The sequence below is a fragment of the Heterocephalus glaber genome, unplaced genomic scaffold (assembly GCF_053883595.1).
Source record: "Heterocephalus glaber isolate CG9 unplaced genomic scaffold, H.glaber_assembly_v1.0 deba00001509, whole genome shotgun sequence".
In the NCBI taxonomy this organism is placed as follows: Eukaryota; Metazoa; Chordata; class Mammalia; order Rodentia; family Bathyergidae; genus Heterocephalus; species Heterocephalus glaber.
Genome location: NW_028258325.1, coordinates 46,238,386 through 46,259,230, shown reverse-complemented (window position 1 = coordinate 46,259,230; position 20,845 = coordinate 46,238,386). Strand labels below are relative to the sequence as shown.

The following is a 20,845-nucleotide window of genomic DNA, read 5'->3' as shown; positions in this document are numbered from 1 at the left end:
GTTTCGATAAGATACTTTTTTACTTTGACTTCTCAGGGAATGGGTCTTGTAAATCATGTTTTTACTGAAGACAATTTGAAGAAATTATATGTTTCAAATCTTGGAATTGGACACACAAGATATGCCACTACAGGAAGATGTGAATTAGAGAATTGCCAGCCCTTTGTTGTAGAAACACTCCATGGGAAAATAGCTGTGGCACATAATGGTGAATTGGTAAATGCTCCTCGGTTAAGGAAAAAGGTAAGATTTTTTTTCATGTTTGGAATTAATGTAAAGAAAGCACACATCTTGGCAAAGGACATTTTATGTAATTGCTGCCATCTGTTATGTAACTGTGGCTAACAGTTGTGTAAGAATTATCTGGAGTACTTGTTATGATTCCAGATTCTAAGAGAATTGGGGACATTTTACTATATTATTAAGGTGAATTGCTGCTTTAAAAAGTTGAGATTTGGGAAAGTTGATTGATGGTTGCTATTAGAAGCACAGAGAAGATAGGAGTTATGGGCTCTTATTATCCCTTGAAGCTTTGTGTTCCTATATATGAAGATGGGATGGGATAGGGAAAACCAAACTATTTTTCCTACCCTCAGACTTAACACACTTCTGTGACCAAATGTGGTGGTTTCTCCACATCCATTCTCCCAGATGACGCCATCTATACGTGTCCTATAATCAGTTCAACCTATAGTTAGGGTCAGATCACATAGGTTAAGAGCTTATTCTTATAAAACTACCTTCCACTCCAGATCCCAGTCACAAGTCCAGGCCTCCGGTACTTCTGACCTACTTAATACAAATTGGGAGTTTCCACATTCCCTCCTTGTTTTCAGTCATTTGCTAGAGTAGCTCACAGAACTCAGGAAAGTGATTTACTTATATTTACCAGTTTATCATAAAGGATACAAAAGAATAGTTAGATGAAGAGAGGATAGGGCTAGTTATATGGAAAAAGGCAAGGAGCTTTGATGTCCTTTGGGAACCACCCTCTGTGCTAGGCACTACCAAGTGCTCAGCTATCTGGAAACTCTCTGAACACATTCCTTTTGGGTTTTTATGGAGGCCTTGTTAAATGAGCATAATGGATTAAGCATTTGACCTTGGTGATCAACTTAGCCTTTAGCCCCTATCCTTCCCCCTTGGGAGGTCTGGTGTAAGGCTGAAAGTTTCGACCCTCTCATCATAGGGAGGTTTCCACTGATGACCAGTTCCCTTTCTGAGGCTGTTTCGGAACCCTTAGGCACCAGTGATCTCATTATCATATAAAATACACTGATTTTGGTGTTTCCAGCAGTTCTAGGAGCAAAGAGCCCCAGGCCACAGATCAACATAGAGTTGGGTTTGCCTCTTCCCCCTACTCCAGATACCAATCAAAAATGATCTGTGGTGGGGAGGTCAGAAAATTCGTTCTGTACTGAACATGTTCCTATGATTCCCTGAACAACATAGCAACTAATATAGTGTTTACATTGCTGGGTATGGTAAGTAATCCAGAAATGATTTAAAGTACATAGGAGATGTGCTTAGGTAATATACAAATCTTATACCCTTTTTTGTTTTTTGGTACCAGGGATCAAACTCAGGACCTTGTGCTTGCGAGGCAGGCATGATGTCACTAAGCTAAATCTCCGGCCCTCTTATACCATTTTTAATAAAGGATTTAAGCATCTACAGATTTTGGTTCTGCAGGGGTGCTAGAACCAATTCCCATCGATACCAAGGAATGACCATAATACATATTTCTTCTTATCTGTCACATTAAGAAAAAAGTGAAAAATAGTTTCACCTTTCCTTATCTTTTTCTTTTTTTTTTTTTTTTTTTGGTACCGGGGGTTGAACTCGGGTCCTTGTGCTTGCGCAGCAGGCGGCGAAACCACTGAGCTAAATCCCCAGCCCCCTTATCTTTTTCTTTCCAGTATTCCTTATCTGAAATTCTTGGGACCAGAAGTGTTTCAGTTCAGATTTCTGACTTTGGCGTATTTGCATATACATAATGAGATAATTTAGAGATGGGACCAAGCTTAAACACACAATTATACTTTATAAATTATACACACAAACTTCAGGTAGATTTGTGGTTTTTTGTTGTTTTTTTTTTAATCTTGCAAATGCAACAAAGCTTCATGGTATGTAATTTGCATTTGTGGCATCTCTTTGGCACTCAGAGTTTCAGATTTTTTTTTTTTTTTTTGATACTGGGGATGGAACTCACAACCTTGCACATGCGAGGCAGGTGCGGTGCCATTTGGATTTTTAAATTATGCAAACTCAATCTGAATGTACTTATACCATAAGAGAAGCATATGAAGAAAAATGATGTGTAAACTTGAAGATGATACATGAGAAAAATCACTTTGAAAGAATTATAGCCAATTAGATAGAATCTGGGAGCAGGGATGAAGAGCGTTTATTTAATTTTTTATTTTATTTTTTCGGGGGTACCAGGGATGGTACTTGGGACCTTGTGCTTGCGAGGGAGGCGGCAGAACCACTGAGCTAAATTGCCAGACCAAGAGCTTTTACTTAAACACATTGTTCACAACATGTTAGAAGCTTTCTATGCTAATGGTTTGTCTGTGTTTATACCCACATCAGTTCCTGTTCTTTTTCTAAATTATATGATGTCTTTACCTTGTTGATAGTTCTTTTTTGGTTCATAGTTTATATGCCATTTATTAATTGATGCCTAGTTTCTTCAGTTCATTAAATTCCAATAATCTTGATTTGGTAACCTTGGACCAGGCAGTAATTAATAAAATTATGGTTAGACGCAATATTATCCTTTTACCATTTTAGAGCCAACATTTCACATAGGATAAGCAATTACTGGAAGTTGAATGATGATGAACTGGTGGGTCAAAAATACCTAGAACCCAGGATACTGTATCACTCATGATCCTATTTAAATTCTAGCTTTAGGGATTTCGCCAAGCTTTGCTGCACCCTCTTCATAGTCTATGACATAATGACTGTAATATACATTTCTGTACATGAATGAGAAAATAATAGTTCATTTTAAAAATTCAGTCACACAGGCCAGGGATCTAGCTCAGTGGTTCTGCCGCCTGACTTGGAAAAGCAAGGTCCTGAGTTCAATCCCTGCTACCAAAAAAAAAAAAAAATTCAGTCACAAAAGTATAGATAGGAAAAATTACTAAAACGTTTATCATGTATAGATAACCACTGAGAGTGCAATTCTAAATAATATCTAGCACATTTTTTCCCGATAAAAGCCCTTTTCCTTGATAGACTTCATCTCTACCCAGTTAAGTATCTGCCAAATGCCTGGTTTCTTTTCTAGGATGGTGGGCTGTTGGGTGCAGGGGAAAGTGGAGCTTCCCCTCTGGTGATGGAACTTTTCTCTCTCTGTTTAGCTTCTGCGTCATGGTATTGGTCTGTCAACAAGCTCTGATAGTGAAATGATTACCCAGCTCCTGGCGTATACCCCTCCTCAGGAGCAAGATGACACCCCAGACTGGGTAGCAAGGTAATTGTAAAACTAGACTGTGCTAGCTGGGGATGTAGCTCAGTGGTAGAGCACTTGCCTTGCTTGTGCTAAGTCCTGGGTTCAATCCCTACTACCACAAAAGCAAAACAAAACAAAATTGGACTGTATATGCAGATCTCACAATGAGACCTTTGCCTTGAATATGTTTATACCTGAAGTGATTAATTAATTAATTAATTACAGGATTAAAAACTTAATGAAGGAGGCACCCACAGCGTACTCCCTGCTTATAATGTACAGAGATGTTATATACGCAGTACGGGACCCTTATGGAATTCGGCCTCTGTGCATTGGTCGTCTTATTCCAGGTTCTGATATAAATGACAAAGGTAATGAACCTCAGAAGGAATATAATTCCATAATGCTTTGCAAAGTCATTGCACTACTGCTGGTGAACCTTGAAATCTTTAGATACAGGAACCTTATAGGTGAGAATAGATAGGTAATAAAGAAAAGAAATGATATTTTCAGCTTAGAAAGTACATTTTTTGACTATGTCTAAGTTGCTTTTAATGTATTTAATGGACATTGTCATTTTTTTCTGTTTAAATTAATTATTCATGTCCTTTCCTTAGCCTTTACATTTCTGCAGTATGATTTTAGTGATTTTTTTTTTTACTAATGAGATGTATTACTCAAGCAAGAAATTGTATTGTACTAGAAGGAATCTTAGGGGATTATTTTGTCTTTAGCCTAAGTTAAAATGGGGATCCATATGTTTTTAACAGCATAGAAATAGCTATTCTGTGAGCTTTTTTACTTCTGTTTGGTGTTTAATCTGTTGAAATAGCCTCTTTTAAAAATTTTCTTGACTCTATTAATTGAATTGATCATCTTGTAATTTTCAGAGAAAAAAACATCAGAAACAGAAGGATGGGTAGTGTCTTCAGAATCTTGTAGCTTTCTATCTATCGGTGCAATGTAAGTTTTAACCTCATTAAGAATTTTACCTTTTTCCATATTGATAAAAAATTATTTGGGAATGATGGTGCATAACACTAATTCTAGTAATCAAGAAGTTGAGGCAGGAGGATTGCTTGAGCTCAGGAATACAAAACTAGCCTAGACCACACCAAGACCCTATCTCAAAAGGAGTGGGGGGGATATAGTTTATAATTTAAAAGTGAAGCTTTCTTGTTGATATTTACAGGAAAGCTTTCTTTCCAGTGTCTGTAAGCAGACAGATATGTTTTGTTAAGTATGTTGTACTCAGCAGCTGTACTGACTTTATTGTTCCGGTAATACCTACCAGTTCCAGACTGTCATCTTTCTTTCAAAATACCAGACATATTTTAGAAAAGGAGAACTTGGGCCAGGGATTTTGCTCAGTGGTTCTGCCGCCTGCTTTGGAAGCACAAGGTCCCAAGTTCGATCCCTGGTACCAAAAAAAAGGAGAACTTTCTTATCGAGGAGTAATTATGATAGGACTTTAGGTAGTATTAAAATATTCTTGGGGCTGGGGATTTAGCTCAGTGGTTCCGCTGCCAGCCCTGCAAGCTCAAGGACCCGAGTTTGATCCCTGGTACCCCCATCCAAAAAAAAAATTCTCATTACCCTTTACATTTTCAAAGACTTAGGTCAGTGATGGTGAACCTTTTAGAGACAAGTGCCCAAACTGCAACCCAAACCCATTTTTTTGTTTGTTTTTGTTTTGGTACCGGGGATCGAACTTGGGCCCTTGCGCTTGCAAGGCAGGCAGCGAAACCACTGAGCTAAATCCCCGACCCTCAAACCCATTTGTTTATTGCAAAGTGCCAACACTGACTCCAGTTAAACTCATTAACATCTTTTGTTTTAAAAGAAAAATAACAAGCATCCCATAGGCTCACTACCACTGACTTAGGGGTAACAGAAAGATTTATAGAAACTACAGGAAAAAGGAATATTTCTTTTTGCTTTTTAAGCCATCTCTAGACTTTACATTAAATTAGTACATTTCTCTCTATAAGGGAGGGGAGAGTCTGCTTTATAATTGATGTTCTCATCAGCTGTAAGTACTAGTTTATTAAAAATCTTTCTTTAATATCAATTCCCAAGATACTACCGTGAAATCTTACCTGGGGAAATTGTGGAAATATCCAGACATGGTGTCCAAATTCTTGATACCGTATCAAGGTCTGAAGGAAACCCAGTGGCTTTTTGTATCTTTGAATATGTTTATTTTGCAAGACCAGATAGTATGTTTGAAGGTAAGCAAATTTCTTTTTTGCTAGTCATATAAATCTTTCATTAATTTCACTTAAATATGGCAGTTCTAGGCCCAGAGGTTTACCTGGCTCTTTGAAGGTGCATGGTTATACAGAGTCTGCCTAAAAAAAAATCAGGAATAGAAAAACTTGTATAAATACTAATACCTTAAATATGCTAAGACATCATGAGATTCATGCAAGTTACCTTTGGCCTTTACAAGTACAAGAGGTCCTCAAAGTGGTGGCCATTAGCTTCCAGGCATTTATTAGTATGCCGAACTACTGAAGTGTGTATAGATTTGTTTGGCGGACTCTGTATGTTGTGAAAATATTTTTGCAGGATTGACCTATATCTCCAGCTCTTTTGCCTTTTTAATTTTGAGATAGAGTCTTGCTAAGTTTCCCAGACTGGGCTTAAACTTACAAGCCTCCTGCCTCAGTTTCCCAGAGTGCTGGACTTACAGGCATGTGATACCATACCTGGCTAGACTTTATTTTTCTCTGAGGAGTAAGAGTTATGATTTTCAGATGTACATGAAGGTCAGATTTTTAAAATACAACACAGTTAAATTCCCAGTTGCTGTATTTCCATTTTATTTTGTATGTATCGCTTTTCTTTTCATACTCCATCTGTTCTAGCACTAGCTTTTTAGAATAGCAATATTACATTATGCTAAGTAAAATCATCTGTTTCTGTTTCCAAACATACCAGACCAAATGGTTTATACAGTGAGATACCGCTGCGGTCAGCAACTGGCAATCGAAGCACCTGTGGATGCAGATTTGGTTAGCACTGTTCCAGAATCTGCCACACCTGCTGCTCTTGGTTATGCAAAAAAGGTATTTTCTCTTAATTAGAATACAGTGAATTCCTCTCTTAGTAGAGGAATAATAAATCAAGGCCTATAAAAAGAAGGTAATATGGATTGAACAGGCTAATAAAAAAAATCCAAAATCTGAAATGCTCCAGATTCCAAAACTTTCTGAGAACCAACCTGATCCCACAAGTGGGAAAGTCTATGTCTTTGTCTAACCTCATGTGATAGGTCATGGGCAAAACACAGGCACAGTAAAAGTATTGTGCTGTGTATATGTGTACTATAAGGTGTATAAGTACTTGAAACAAATTTCATGTGTAGACTTGGCTCCTAACCCCAGGATAACTCATTGTATATGCAAATGTTGCAAAATCTGAAATTTGAAGTCCTATTGATGCCAACCATTTCAGATAAAGGACACTCAACCTGTATTACTAAAATCTTTTTTTTTTTTTTTGCTTTATTTAATTGGCCATTTATAGATGTTTAAAAATTTTTTTATAAATTTTCAATACATATTGATTACATTTATTACATTCATCATGGGGAGCTGGTGCATGTACATAACACATCTTAATTCTTTTTACTTCTCTTTCCATCCTCCATAAAATCTTCCTGAAGTACTCTCACCAGCTGCTAGTATGTCTGTTTCCTTCTGAGTATGGGTAATAACAGAACTGTTTATCTTCATTTTATGTGACTTCATTTTCCATAACTGATTATGTAGCTCTAGTGACCTGAGGGTATAAAACCCAGTATTTATTAGCTTTTTATTACTGTATAACAAAGTATGTGGGAGGCTCGGTAGCTTTGTAAAGAACAGAGATTTGTTTAGCTCATGGTTCTGCAAGTTCCAGGGTGATGCTAGCATCTGCTTGCTTTGGGGGAAGGCCTCATGGCAATGGCACCATAATGGCAGGGGTCAGTGCGAAAGGCAGGGAGCAGTTCTGAATGTCATGAGAACTGCTTTAATCTTTAATCCTTTCTGACTTCAAGGCCTCCCATTGGGCTCCACCTCTTAAAGATTTTACACCAACCACCTCAGCACTGGCTGTACTGACCAATATGCCTCTTAATACATGGACCTGCAGGGGAAAAACCACATCTAAACCATAGCAGAGAGTTAATTAATTAACTGGCTACTTTTTTTTTTGTTATTGTTGTTTGTTTGGGGTTTTTTTGGTACCGGATCGAACTCGGGACTTTGCACTGCAAGCGGCAGAACCACTGAGCTAAATCCCCAGCCCTTTTTTTCTTTTCTTTTTTTTTGAGACAGGATCTCACTATCTATGTAGCCCAGGCTGGCCTCGAACTTGCAGCAAGTCTCCAGCCTAGCCTCAGCCTCCCAAGTGCTGGGATTATAGATAGGCATGTGCCACTACACCCAGTTTCTAAAGAAAGAATATATATTTTAGAGAAAGTTACCTTGAGAAATGAAATTCCTGTCCCTAAAAAACATCTCTTTTGCTTTTCCATTAATTTCTTATGCCAGTAATTTTTTTTTAAAGCAGGTTGTGTACTCCAGGCTGGCTGTTCCCATACCTCTTAAGTGCTGGAATTACAGGCATGTGCCAGTCATTTTTAAGTATTTTTTTTGACATTGATCCTTTGTTACGTTTTCATATGCCTGTTCTTTTCCAAGATGGAGGAATAATAATGCTTAAGAGAGTTCTAGCCAAGTGAGTTGGTTTTCCCACAAACTATTTTCCTTTCAGTGGAAATTTTTCCCTTTTTCCCTTCTAGTTTAAACTAGTGGAAGGAAAATTGTAATGTGATGATGGATAGAAAGTTCATAATGAATTGGGCTGGGGATTTAGCTCAGTGGCACTGTGCCTGCCTCGCAAGCCCAAGGTCCTGAGTTCAATCCCCAGTACCACAAAAAAAAAAAAAAAAAAAGAACATAATGACAGAAAAGTTTTAGCTACATATTACAGTGGCAGCACAATCTAGGGGAAATAGGAGCCTAGAGTATTTTGTATATTTCTACTCATTTCTATTTTATTTCTTGTTTATCAGAGTGGACTTCCATATGTGGAAGTGCTATGTAAAAACCGGTATGTAGGAAGAACCTTCATTCAGCCAAACATGAGATTAAGACAACTTGGTGTTGCAAAAAAGTTTGGAGTGTTGTCAGACAACTTTAAAGGCAAAAGAATTGTTCTTATAGATGATTCAATTGTGAGAGGCAATACCATTTCACCCATAATAAAATTGCTCAAAGAATCTGGTGCAAAAGAGGTATGTAATATTAAAATGTTCTAAAGTATCAGCAATTATTAATGAAAACATGATATTGACATAAAAATTGGAGTTCAGTACATTGAATCTGAACAGATAGTTGAACATAAATTAACTTTTCATGCTAGATATTTTTAATGAAAAACTAGCAATTTGGAAAACATGGAATAGACATTGTTAGACTATATACTAAATTTAATCCTAAAGAAAGCTAAATATAAAAGATTACAGTTTTTACAAATTTGAAAAGTAACAAAAACCACAACATAGGATGCTTTTCAAACTATAAAGTACTGCTTACTTTCTCTGTTTGAAGACCCAGAACCAGTTCTGGAGGCATAAATCTGACCTATTAAATTATTTTATAACTTTTTTTTTTGGTACCGGGGAGGGGATCGAACTCAGGACCTTGTGCCTGCGAGGCAGGCATCAGAACCACTGAGCTAAATCCCCGGCCCTTTTATAACTTTTATCTCTGGAAAAAATTTAGATTGAACTTTTCTTTTTAAACTGACAAACATATATATTAATGGTATATAACATGTTTTAGTACGTGTACTGTATCTACATACAGGCATACCTCATTATATTATACTTTGCTTATTGTGTTTTGCAAGTATTGTGGTTTTTAAAAACTGAAGGTTGGCCTGGGGATTTAGCTTAGTGGCACCACGCCTGCCTCGAAAGCACAAGGTCCTGAGTTAGATCCCGGGTACTGAAAAAATAAAACTGAAGGTTTTCTGCAACTCTGTGTTGAGTAAGTCTGTTGACATCATTTTCCAACAGCATATTCGTACTTAACATCTGTATACATACTCATCAGTGAGTTAATCCCATTGTCTCCCCTCCCCACCTTGCCATACTGGAGATTGAACTCAGGGCTTTCACACTGAGCTACATTCCCAGGGCACCCCCTCCCCAGTCCCCTGCATTTTTTTTTTTTAATTGTGACCCAGGGCCTTAAGTTGTTCAGACTGAGCTTAATCATGTAATTCTCCTATAACCAAACCTATAATATACTGGGGTATGACTGTATTAACTTATATTTTTAAATTTAAAAGCTCATTCTAACTTTAAATATTTGAGTAGTTCAAATTACAGAAATGAGATGCCATTTACAACTAATTATTGAGCAAATCTAAAAAGAAAATCTAATATAGGAGAAAGTGAGGTGCAAAACAATAAAACAGTCCATTTAGAAGGTTGAAAGATAATTATGATTTTCCACCCTTTCAAAATTGGTTATGATTAAGATAATCACCTTGGGATCCTAAAATTATGTAGTAGAAACAAAAGTATAAAGTAAACTCAGCATCTGTTAAGAGTAGTAAGAAAGAGCAGACAAACATAAAGAACCTGGAAATGGGTTCAATATCTTCCTGTAGAAAAATAGTTTAGTAAAGTGATATGTCAGTGTGATGAAATATGATGACAATGTAAAAACTACATGAAGGCTACATAACAAGGGCAGATCTTTGCTTTTATGAGAAAGTTAAAAAAAAACCAAGCACATTGATTATAGCCATGTAAATAGACCTGATGGAATATAAAAAATATTAATAGGCAAAAATAATTCTATTATGGTAGTAATCTTTTTATTATAACCTGGTAGATCATATGGCATCATTCTAATTTGATAAAATAAGAGGTCAGCAGAAGTACCTTTTAGATGTTATAAGATAAAATGAGGGCAGCACTGTGTTAAGTGTAAAGCCACTTAAATGAAATGTAGGAATTCTGAAGAGGAAAAAATGTCTTGTTATTATTGAAACAAATTCTACAGTTTATTTCTTTTAACTATACTCTGTCAACAGTACATTCTATAGGGCTGGGGATTTAGCTCAGTGTCTCCGCCACCTGCCTCGCAAGCACAAGGACCCAAGTTCGATCCCCAGTACCAAAAACAAAACAAAACAATACAATCTATAGAACAATTTTATATTGTATTTGATCAGTAAAAAATGTTGGTAATTTTTTTTTTTTTTTGGTAATTCTTACTGTGAGTGTGTGAAATGATTTCTTTCCAAGGTACACATTCGAGTAGCTTCACCACCAGTCAGATATCCATGCTTCATGGGAATAAACATTCCCACAAAAGAAGAGCTCATTGCCAATAAACCAGAATTTGGTCATCTTGCAGAATATCTTGGTAGGTATTCATATTTCTTTAGACTTTATTCTTAACTGTTTAGTAACATAAAATCCAGAGCTTGTCAGCCATTAAGAAAAAGCAGTTTTCAAGCACACTCCTCAGGCGTTGATCACTGTTCTTTAAAGCAGGTGTGGTGGGTGTGTAGACACTGTGAAGCCAGAAAAGGGAGAAAGGGTTTCTAGGGAGAATGCACTGCAAACAGTTAGTTAAAGCTGTGCAAAGTCAGGTCCCAAGAAAAAACAAAACCAATTTTATTATAGATGCTAATTAAATCATTTGGATATGGATACAAATTAAAAATTAAAGTGTTTAGGTAAGCTTATCTTCAATAATGAGACTCAAGATATCTAAATTGTCCTGAGTAAATACTCTTAAGTGAAATAAATTGGATATACATGTTTAAATACCACATTGTTTCTCTGGTGTGAGGAAAAATGTGGAAATAAAGACTGAAATGTATAATGGATGTTGGGACATGGGAAGAAAGTGTTCAAATGGGAAGGAGAACAAGGGAGGAGGGAGGAAGGAAGGGACAAGAAAAAAAGTGAAAATAGAAAAAATGGAAACAAAGCTTTTGTACATAGGGAGGGGAGGGGGCTTGAGGGGGGGAATGAGATAAAATAAAATTGTAAGACCTTTGCCTTTCAAAGTCAGAGGCTATGTAAACTTTAAATATCACAGAATGTCCTATTTATTGTACCTTGGTACTCCACACTGGTTTTTTATGACTGGCATTTTATTTAACTGTTCATGCCTAAATATTCTGAATAGCACCCCCACATATATACCATACTATGAGCACATACTCTTTGCCAGGAACTATGCCAGGAACATATGTTATCTACATTATAATATTTCCCACTTATAAAGAAAGACTGAGGAAAAGTAAATTAGATGTTGAGCTTAAATGTGAGACCCAATCTTCCTTGTCTTTAAAAAGTGTTTTCTCAAAAAAAAAAACGTGTTTTCTCAAGCCGGGCATGGTGATCCATACCTGCACTTGGGATGCTGACACAGGAAGATCTCAAGTTCAAGGCCAGTGTGGGTTATCTAGTGAGACCTTGAAAAAAAATCTGTTTGCCAAATAAAAATTACTCATCAAGCCTTCTAGGCTTGTAGCATCATTTGTTTCAATTGTTATCTGCTAAATATTTAAAATTTGTAAAAAATCAGTGGTGAGTCTTCTTGAGATCTCTGTTTGTCCGTCTTGTCTTTCAGTGAAAGATTAAAGAGAAAGTTATGTTCTGACTTAAGTCATGCTGTTTGTAATTATTCTGTATTGAAACATTTCCTCCTTTCTAAGGAAGTCTCATGGCCATTTGATTTTTTGCTCTTTCCCACTGCAGGAGCAAGCAGTGTTGTGTATCTGTCAGTAGAAGGACTGGTTTCATCTGTACAAGAAGAGATAATATTAAAAAAACAAAAAGTGAAAAGGAATGATATTATGATTCAGCAAAACGGAAATGGTCTGGAATGTTTTGAAAATAATGGTCATTGTACAGCTTGTCTCACTGGAAAATACCCTGTAGAACTGGAATGGTAACTGGTAGGGGCAGATAATGTTGGCTTCAAGATAGAAAGTTGGTCAAGAAATGGTTACATATTATCTATTAACTCAGTACATGAAACAAAATGCCACATGCTTACGTTTACCTTTATAATTTTGAGATTTTTTTTCTGAAAAGGGTACCAAATACTATAATTGAACCTTGCTCATTATATATAATACACCATATATATATATTTTAATTACATTGGCTAGCCTTTTTCATTCAGTCAGAGAAGGCAGATGTAAGTGCTATTTGCCACATAAATGGATTAGATTATGAGGTTAGAGCCAGCTAGGAGGTGTGATGCAAAAAAGATAGGTTGAGTTAATAAAACATTTCAGACAAACTTGGAATTGATTCAGCCCACATGTGTCTAGTCTCTATCTTTCAGGCTGTAGTTTTGACCTTGTCTTCCCTGTCTATCCTCAACTTATTTTTAGTGGTACTAAGAATTGAACCCACCGATTGCTGAACTAAATCCCCAATCCCCCTCCCCCCATTTTAAGGCAGAGTCTCCCTGAGCTTCCCAGGCTGGCCTCCCTTAAACTTGTGATATTCCTGCCTCAGCCTCCCTACTAACTGGGATTATAAGCATGTTTCTGAAAATTAAGATAACTCTTAAGATGTTTTTTGAGGGGGTACTGGGGATCAAACTCAAGATCTTGTGCTTGCAAGGCAGGTGCAGTGCCACTGAGCTAAATCCCCAGCCCAAGATTTTTTTTTAAATGTAACTCTTCAAAAGAAGAGAAACATCTTTTTGTGCCACAGTATACTCATCTATGCAGTGAGGTACTGACAGTAATTAACAATAGAAATGTGAAAGTGTCATACACCTCTAAATTTTGAGACGGTGCATGATAGCTTTTTTGAAATGAGTTTGTAATTGAAACTTCTTTGTGATGAAGGGAGATGTAGAGTTCAGCAGATCCTTGTCATGTGTTCTTGCGATGCCCCAAGAATGGTTATAAAAATTAAGTCTGGGGGCCAGGGATTTAGCTCAGTGGTTTCGCCGCCTGCTACGCAAGCACAAAGCCCCGAGTTTGATCCCCAGTACCAAAAAAAAAAAAATTAAGTCTGGTCATGTTTTTCCTACATTTGACTAGAAAAATGTGACCTAAAATATTTACAAGTCCAGTAAGAAACTTAATACATTTGAAATAAAAACATTTTTTAAAAATTCCAGCAAACCCATTATCCTTAAAGTGCTTGATCATTGGAATCATAAATCCTTGTATATGTATATATGTATATACACATACTTATGATTGAGATTAAGTGATCAAATAAAACAGTAGAGGCCAATTTTGTTTGAGGATTAAGGAGACAATTACTTCTTCAGAGTAAGAATGGCCTTATCCAAGTATCAACTTAAAATTACCTTTTTCCACTTTGTTTTACTAGGAGTTAATGAATTTTTTTAAGTTTTTTGTTTGTTTTGTTTGTGTTTTTTGTATTTCAGATTTAGTAGATAGGGATGCTTTGCCTACAAACTCTTGTTTCTGTAAGACTTTTTAAGCTTAAAAGTGTTTGTTTATATGTCATGCTACCACAACTTGATGTATATAATATGCAAATCCATTTAGAAATTTACTATTTATTAATTGAAATCATTCATCTGATTTTGGTATGTAGTCTCATGGTTATATTAGTGGCAGGTCAAGATAAAATGTTGGTAGTTCTTTAAGATCATGTGCAACAGTGGCTCAGATGACCCTATGGCAGCAGCACTGGCAAATTGGCATTTCAAAGCCCTGGGACCATTTCAGCATGTGTAGCCTCTTGTCTTAAACGTATTCCCCATGGCATGGAGGAGGTAAGACCTGTGGGTCAATTTGAAATGGCCTTACTTACATTTGACTTTTTAAAAACAAGAGACTCAGGGAAAGTACTAAACCAAAATATCTGATTTGAACTTTATGTTTTCCTTAGTTTTTATTTTGTTTTATCGGGATGCTTTTGTAAAAGAAAATGCTCTTATGGTTTGATAATTCTACACATTTAATATTTCTCTGTCATGGTCTTTCACTTCACAAACTTCTGAAGTCTGCATTATTAAGTTATATATTTTTTTTTTACCAATTTAGTTTGAAGTGTTTAACTGCTTTAAATTTATACGAGTATTATAAACTGCAGAGAAAATGAAATGTGTTTTCACAGGACCTATATTGTGAATTAAAGTAAGCTTACTTTTTTGTGACCTCTTTGTGATCTCTTGGTGACAAATATATGTAATAAGTATGTTTATATATGTGTGTTTGTGTCCTTTTTAAAAACAGTCACATTTAGTGCATTTATGGTGAAGAGAATGAAGACAACATCTAGCCTCCATTTTTGGCACCAGAGAGGTCTTATTTCTTTGATTCAGGCATTTCAATAAATAGTCTGTCCCTTGTGAGCCTGGCCAAATTCCTAATTGAGTAGAAAGAACAAATAAAGAAAACAGAAAATGTAATGCTAAGTAAGCACTATTGTAGGGGAAGCTCTTTGGAAACACTTGAGGAAATGAGGTTTAAATTCTCAAAGTGTTTATGTATTGAGAAAGTGGGGGTTTGTTTGGTACCAGGGATCAAACTCAGGTCCTTGTGCTTGCACAGCAGGTGGTGAAACCACTGAGCTAAATCCTTGGCCCTTGAGAAAATGTTTTTAAAAATCAAAACATTGGGGCCGGAGATTTAGCTCAGTGGCTTCACCACCTGCCTCGCAAGTGAAAGGACCCAAGTTTGACCTCCGGTACCAAAAAGAAAAAAAAAATTGAAACATTGATACATAAACTGCAATACACCCAGACAATGGAATATTATTCTATGCTAAAAAGACATGCGTTTTCAAGCTATAAAAATGACAAGAAACTTCAATGTATATTAGTAAGGAAAAGAAGCCAGTCTGAAAATGCATATACCTTATAATCCCAAGTACGTAACAGCCTGCAAAAGACAAATCTAAGGGGACAATAAAAAGAAATGGGGTTGCCAGAGGTAGCAGGGTGGGAAGGATGATTTGGGAGGACACAGGGTTTTCAGGGCAGTGAAACTATATTCTGCCTAACACTACAAGGCAGCATTGGTACAAATGTGCTACCCTAGTGAGGATGTTAATAATGGGGAGCATGGGGGCAGAGGGCACAGGGGAGGTAAGGAAGACTGAAGTGTAAGAGAATCCTTGGGGCATTTCCTAGTGTTACTGTGACCTGTTACTCAGAATCTGTATATGAGAATTATCCTCAATTTTGCTATGAACCTAACACTATTCAAAAAAAAGGTTTAGTGTTTTAAAGTTGGATGTGGGGGTGCATACCTGTAACTCCAGCACTTGGGGCTGAGGCAGGAGGACTGCTGTGAATTTAAGGCCAGCCTGAACTACTCAGCAAGATCCTGTCCCCACCTCCCCCATAAGTAAATATATAAATAGATGTTACCATTGTCTGCATTGTATCCACATTTAAATATTTTTCTTCTGTTAATCTATATTTTCAATAATTACTTCATACTCTGGCATACCAGCTTTAGACATCTCTTGCTTTTCTCTTCTGGAATCTAGCAAGGATATCTCAACAGGTAAATAATACATTCAAGCAGTTAAATATTGCTTCAAAATCTTGTCCTAGAGCAGTGGTGGCAAACCTGTGGCACATGTGCTAATGTATGAGTTTTTTTTCTAAACCCTCAGTATTCTGGTTTAACTGCAGTGCTGGCACTTTGGAATAAATAAGTGGGTGTTGGGTTGCAGTTTGGGCACTTGTTTTTTTTTTTGCTACCAGGGATTGAACTCAGGACCTTGCGCTTGCAAGACAGGCAACAGAACCCACTGAGCTAAATCCCCAGCCCTGGGCACTCATCTCTTAAAAGGTTCCCCATCACTGCCCTAGAGCCTATAGCTAACTTTTATCTCTAACATTGTCTTCTTGGTTTCGAGTGGAACTAGTCAGCTCCTCTAGGAAACTGCCAGTGTGTTCTTAAAGAGGTCATTGTGAATGCCCAGCCTTCTCTTCAGAAAAATCCACGTTTTGTAGACACTTTTATAGTAAACTAGTGTACAGTGCAAGTCTGTTTTTTGTTTACAGAAATTATTTTCTCATGTAGCCTGGATTTTACTTGATGGCAGGAACCATTGTTACAACCTTGAGATTACAGGTTATACCATAGTTTTGAATTCCTTGCACTTAGAGAAAATGGAAAATGGCTACACAAAGAGATCCCAAGTATTCTTCCTCAGTCATGGAGTTTGCTTCATTGAAAACTGCTTGTTTCCCTTAGCATTGCCACATGGATGAATACAGTAGGTGCGATGGTCAATTTTTTGTATCCGTTTGACTAGGCTGTGGTGCTCAGTTGCTTGTTCAAATGCCAGTCTAGGTGTTTGCTGTGAATATATTTTTTAGAAGTGACTAGCATTTTAATCAGTGGCCATTTGAGTAAAATAGATTGCCCTCCCTAATGTGAGTGGCTTCATCTAGCCAGTCAAGTCAGGCCTTAAAAGCAGACAGGTTTCCAAAAGAGGGTGGCCTTCTTATGACTGACACATAGGAACTCTGCCTCAGTTTCTAGCCTGCTGGCCTGCCCTATAAGTTTTAGACTTGTTAGTCCCCACAATCATGTGGGCCAATTTCTTAATCTTTTTCCAGATATTTATATGCCACTGCTTGTGTTTCTCTGGAGAATCTCTTATACTGAAGGTTCACTTGCAAACAGCTTGACTTCCTTTACCCCTCTTTTTTTTTTAATTGGTGCAGTACTGGGCATTGAATCCCGGGGCTTACACTTGCTAACTAAGCATTCTACTTGTGAGTTATATCCCCAGGCCTTTTTATTTTTTCATTTTGAGGCAAGGTCTCTCTACATTTGCCCAAACTTGCTTCAAACTTGAGACCCTCTTGCTTCAGCCTCCTCAGTAGCTGGGATTACAGGCATGTGCTACCACACCCAGCAGAGCATTCATGCACAGTCACCTACCAAAAACATGCGTGAATGAACCCAGCCACCAAATTTTCTCTGCTGTTTCTGGAACAACTGAACACTATGAAAGCACACAGTACACCATTATCCCAACTGAGATAATGTGCTATAAAAGCACCTAACAGGGACCTTCTTTTGGAATACAGTCATAGATTTTCAAAATTAATATAGGAAAAATTTTTGTAGGAAACAGTAACATTAGCACCTGTGATGAGTAGGTGACTGAAGAGAAGCAGAGAAATGAGTAGAAGGTGCAGTGTGTATCAGCAGGGTGCAAGAGGGCTTTTGATACTTCCCTGTAGTTGCAATACTAAGTGAAATGGAAGGGGAGAGATATAGTTGGGGAAACAGGTGCACAAATCATGAATCTCTGCTGTCAAAGTACTCAGAATTCAAGAAGTCAGGCATGGAAATAGTGCAGCTGTTACAGGTGCTGTGAGAAGTACATATCACCTTAGGAGAAAGGCTCTGGGAGTATAACCTGTGAAAGAGAAGATAGCTTGTTACTGTTATAGGGCAGCAGGCAAGAGATTTTGGAGTGAAACTTTATTACTCATGGCAAAATGAGAGCTCCCTGTTAGCATGTTTCCCATGGCCCCAGATCCCACAAGGGTAGGCCTAGATGTGTGTGAGCTGTCTTATGGGAGAGTGATAGGTACTATTTATAGTAAGAACAAGCTTGATCTGACTAGGGAAGATACTAACTTTAAGTTTGAAATTACGACTCAGAAAAACCCTGAAAATGACCTGGATAAAGTGCAGACAGGCCCTTTCGGCCAGAATCACCATCTTCTGTTAATTAGCCAAAATGACGAACACAAAGGGAAAGAGGAGAGAAACCTGGTATATGTTCTCTAGACCTTTCAAAAAACATGGGATTGTTTCTTTGGCCACATGTAGCTCTATGAAAGGGTGATATTGTAGACATCAAGGGAATGGGTGCTGTTCAAAAAGGAATACCACACAAATGTTACCATGGCAAAACTGCAGAAGTCTGTTACCCAGCATGCTCTTGGCTTTGTTGTAAACAAGCAAGTTAAGGAAGGGCAAAATTCTTGCTAAGAGAATTAATGTGAGTAGCATATTAAGCACTCTTAAGACCCAAGAAAGCTTCCTGAAATGCATCAAGGAAAAGGATCAGAAAAAGAAGGAAGCCAAAGAGGTACGTGGGTTCAACTGAGGCACCAGCCTGCCTCACTCAAAAGAAGCACACTTTGTGAGGACCAGTGGAAAAGAACCTGAGCTATTAGAACCTGTTCCTTGAGTTCATGCATAAGCTGGGATGTAGCTGGGATGTTCAACACCTATTTAGTGGGTAAGGTGTTCTCAGCCTTGGGTTCTCTACCCAGTACTGCTTAAAAGTGAAAGTAGGTCCTTGGAATTGTAAAAATTAGGGGTGTGGTGCCCTCACCTTAAGAGAAATAAATGCTTTAGAGCAGATGCTCATTGTACCCAGTTGTGTCACGCATGCTCTTCATATTGTGTTTCTCTTGCTGAAAGATGTGAGGCATTGTGCAGCAGATGTATAACTAACTGGCCAGATACTTATGAAATTTTTATATTTGCTTGAAGAGAGTCCCTCTGTGTCAACATGGGAAAGGATATATGAAAATAAGTGGAAATAAGCTATAACACTAGGGTTAAATAAATTGTTTAAACCAAAAAAAAAAAAAAAAAGCAGTCAGGGCTTTGCATTCTTGCCATAATACCTAACAAAAGTTTGCAGGGATACTCTGCCAGTGACAGCTCCTCCTCAAAATGTGCTTGGTTTGTGGGATAGGGGTTAGAGGAAGATGGGTGAATTCTGAAGGACTGGAAGAAAGGAACACAGGTGATGTTTAAACTGTTTTCATTACATAGTCATAGGAAGAGAAGGGGATTTCAGCCAGAGACCCAGCTAAAATACAGGTGTGAAACAAGGACTTGGTATGCTGAGGACTTACAGCCTCTCATGGTTAGAGCTTACAGTAACAGGTGTGGGAATGTGCAGCATGGAGGGAAGGAAGCAGTGGCCTGTGAGAGATCAGGATAGACGATGAACTATCTTAATGTAGGGATTCAGCCTGAGCTGACTGCAGCCATCTGGAGTTGTGACTGCTGTGAGTGACCCTAGTCTTTATTCCCTGCATGTTTTTCACAGCATGCTGAAAATAGACAAAACCATTCATTCAGTGTATGTTGGACGCTGGCACTATCCACTCCAGAAATGTGCCCAACATCCTTGGTACTAGCTTGAGGTAAACTAGGTACATTTTAATTTGGATGAAGTCACTTTTGTTCTGACCCTAAGTCTCCTGACCCAAATCTGGAGGAGCCACTGGTCTCCTTGCTGCCCAGGACCATGTTTCCTTTGTCAGCAAGTCCCCAGTAAATTGCACTCTGCAACCTCAGTCTGCTACTATCAGCCTGAAGGTGCCTTGTGGCCAGTTATCAACTAGGACCAGTCGTTCTAGAACACTTGTTTACTTTGCTAGAGTCTGAATGTTAAGATGCAGGCAAGGAGTACCACTGAAGCTTCTTATTCTCATAGCAGGAGACTACTTTGAGCTGGGATATGTTTTAGAATGGTCTGGTCTGAGTTACCAGGTCAAAAAGTGTCTTGAACACAGTCTTCTCCATTTACTCCCTCTTCAGATCTGAAAATGACAGTAAAGGGTTTTTTTTGTTTGGTTTTGTCTTTTGTTCCTGGCAGTGCTGGGGACCAAACCCAGAATGTTTTGCATGCTGGGAAAGTCCTCTACCAATGAGCTGTACTCCTAACCTCTAATAAAGGGATTTTTAAAGAGTAGTAGACCCTCTAGGGTAGAGGGAAAAAAGATAATAGGAAGAAAGTGCTAGAATCAATAGCAAAGGGTTCAGCTATTTGGAAGCGCTAAATTCTTAACCAATCTTGAGTAGAGTCAACAGTTAATTCTGTTTGTGTCACAGAACCCTCTAAACTTAGAAACTGGCTTCTGGAAATAAGGGTGAAGACAGCAGCTAAAAGGATTTAAAATTCATTTAGGAATGATTTATATACTTTTACCACCCACCTATTCCCTGGCTGAATTCTGAGGGCTTTTTGTTCTTCAGGAGAGAGTAAAAGTCTGTGTTGGAAAACACCAGGCATCTGAGAGAGGAGAATTAAGTGAAAATAATACTAAATTGAGTCTCCCTACCCCCTTTTCTCCCACTTAATTTTCAGCAAACTTGTCTGATGGACTCAGATCTTTCAGCTTTTAACTTTTTATTAATTTTGCAGTACTGGCGATTGAACCCAGGGGCACTATACAGTGGAAGAGCCCAGCCCTTCTTTTATTTTGAGACACAGACTCAAACTTGGAATCCTCCTATCTCAGCCTCCCAGAGTGTCGGGATTACAGGTGAGTGTCACCACAGTGGGCTCCAGCTTTGAAATGTAAGCTGACTATAATATTTCTGTGAAAGAGCCCAAAA

The 20,845-nt window shown here is 37.8% G+C and overlaps 1 protein-coding gene across 2 annotated transcripts in view; it reads left to right on the top strand.

Moving 5' to 3' along the window:
• Ppat (phosphoribosyl pyrophosphate amidotransferase) overlaps window positions 1-14,702 on the top strand; it is a 37,393-nt gene extending 22,691 nt beyond the window's left edge. The window contains exons 3-11 of one of the 2 annotated variants that reach the window (XM_004849690.4): window positions 37-243; window positions 3,378-3,490; window positions 3,695-3,840; window positions 4,360-4,432; window positions 5,549-5,700; window positions 6,413-6,540; window positions 8,535-8,756; window positions 10,785-10,905; window positions 12,255-14,702. In XM_004849690.4, the coding sequence (XP_004849747.1) occupies window positions 37-243; window positions 3,378-3,490; window positions 3,695-3,840; window positions 4,360-4,432; window positions 5,549-5,700; window positions 6,413-6,540; window positions 8,535-8,756; window positions 10,785-10,905; window positions 12,255-12,451 (1,359 nt within the window). In that variant the 3' untranslated portion in view covers window positions 12,452-14,702. The remainder of the gene's footprint in view (window positions 1-36; window positions 244-3,377; window positions 3,491-3,694; window positions 3,841-4,359; window positions 4,433-5,548; window positions 5,701-6,412; window positions 6,541-8,534; window positions 8,757-10,784; window positions 10,906-12,254) is intronic. The other variant, XM_004849692.4, reaches the window with a different exon arrangement.
• Window positions 14,703-20,845: the final 6,143 nt, after the last annotated feature.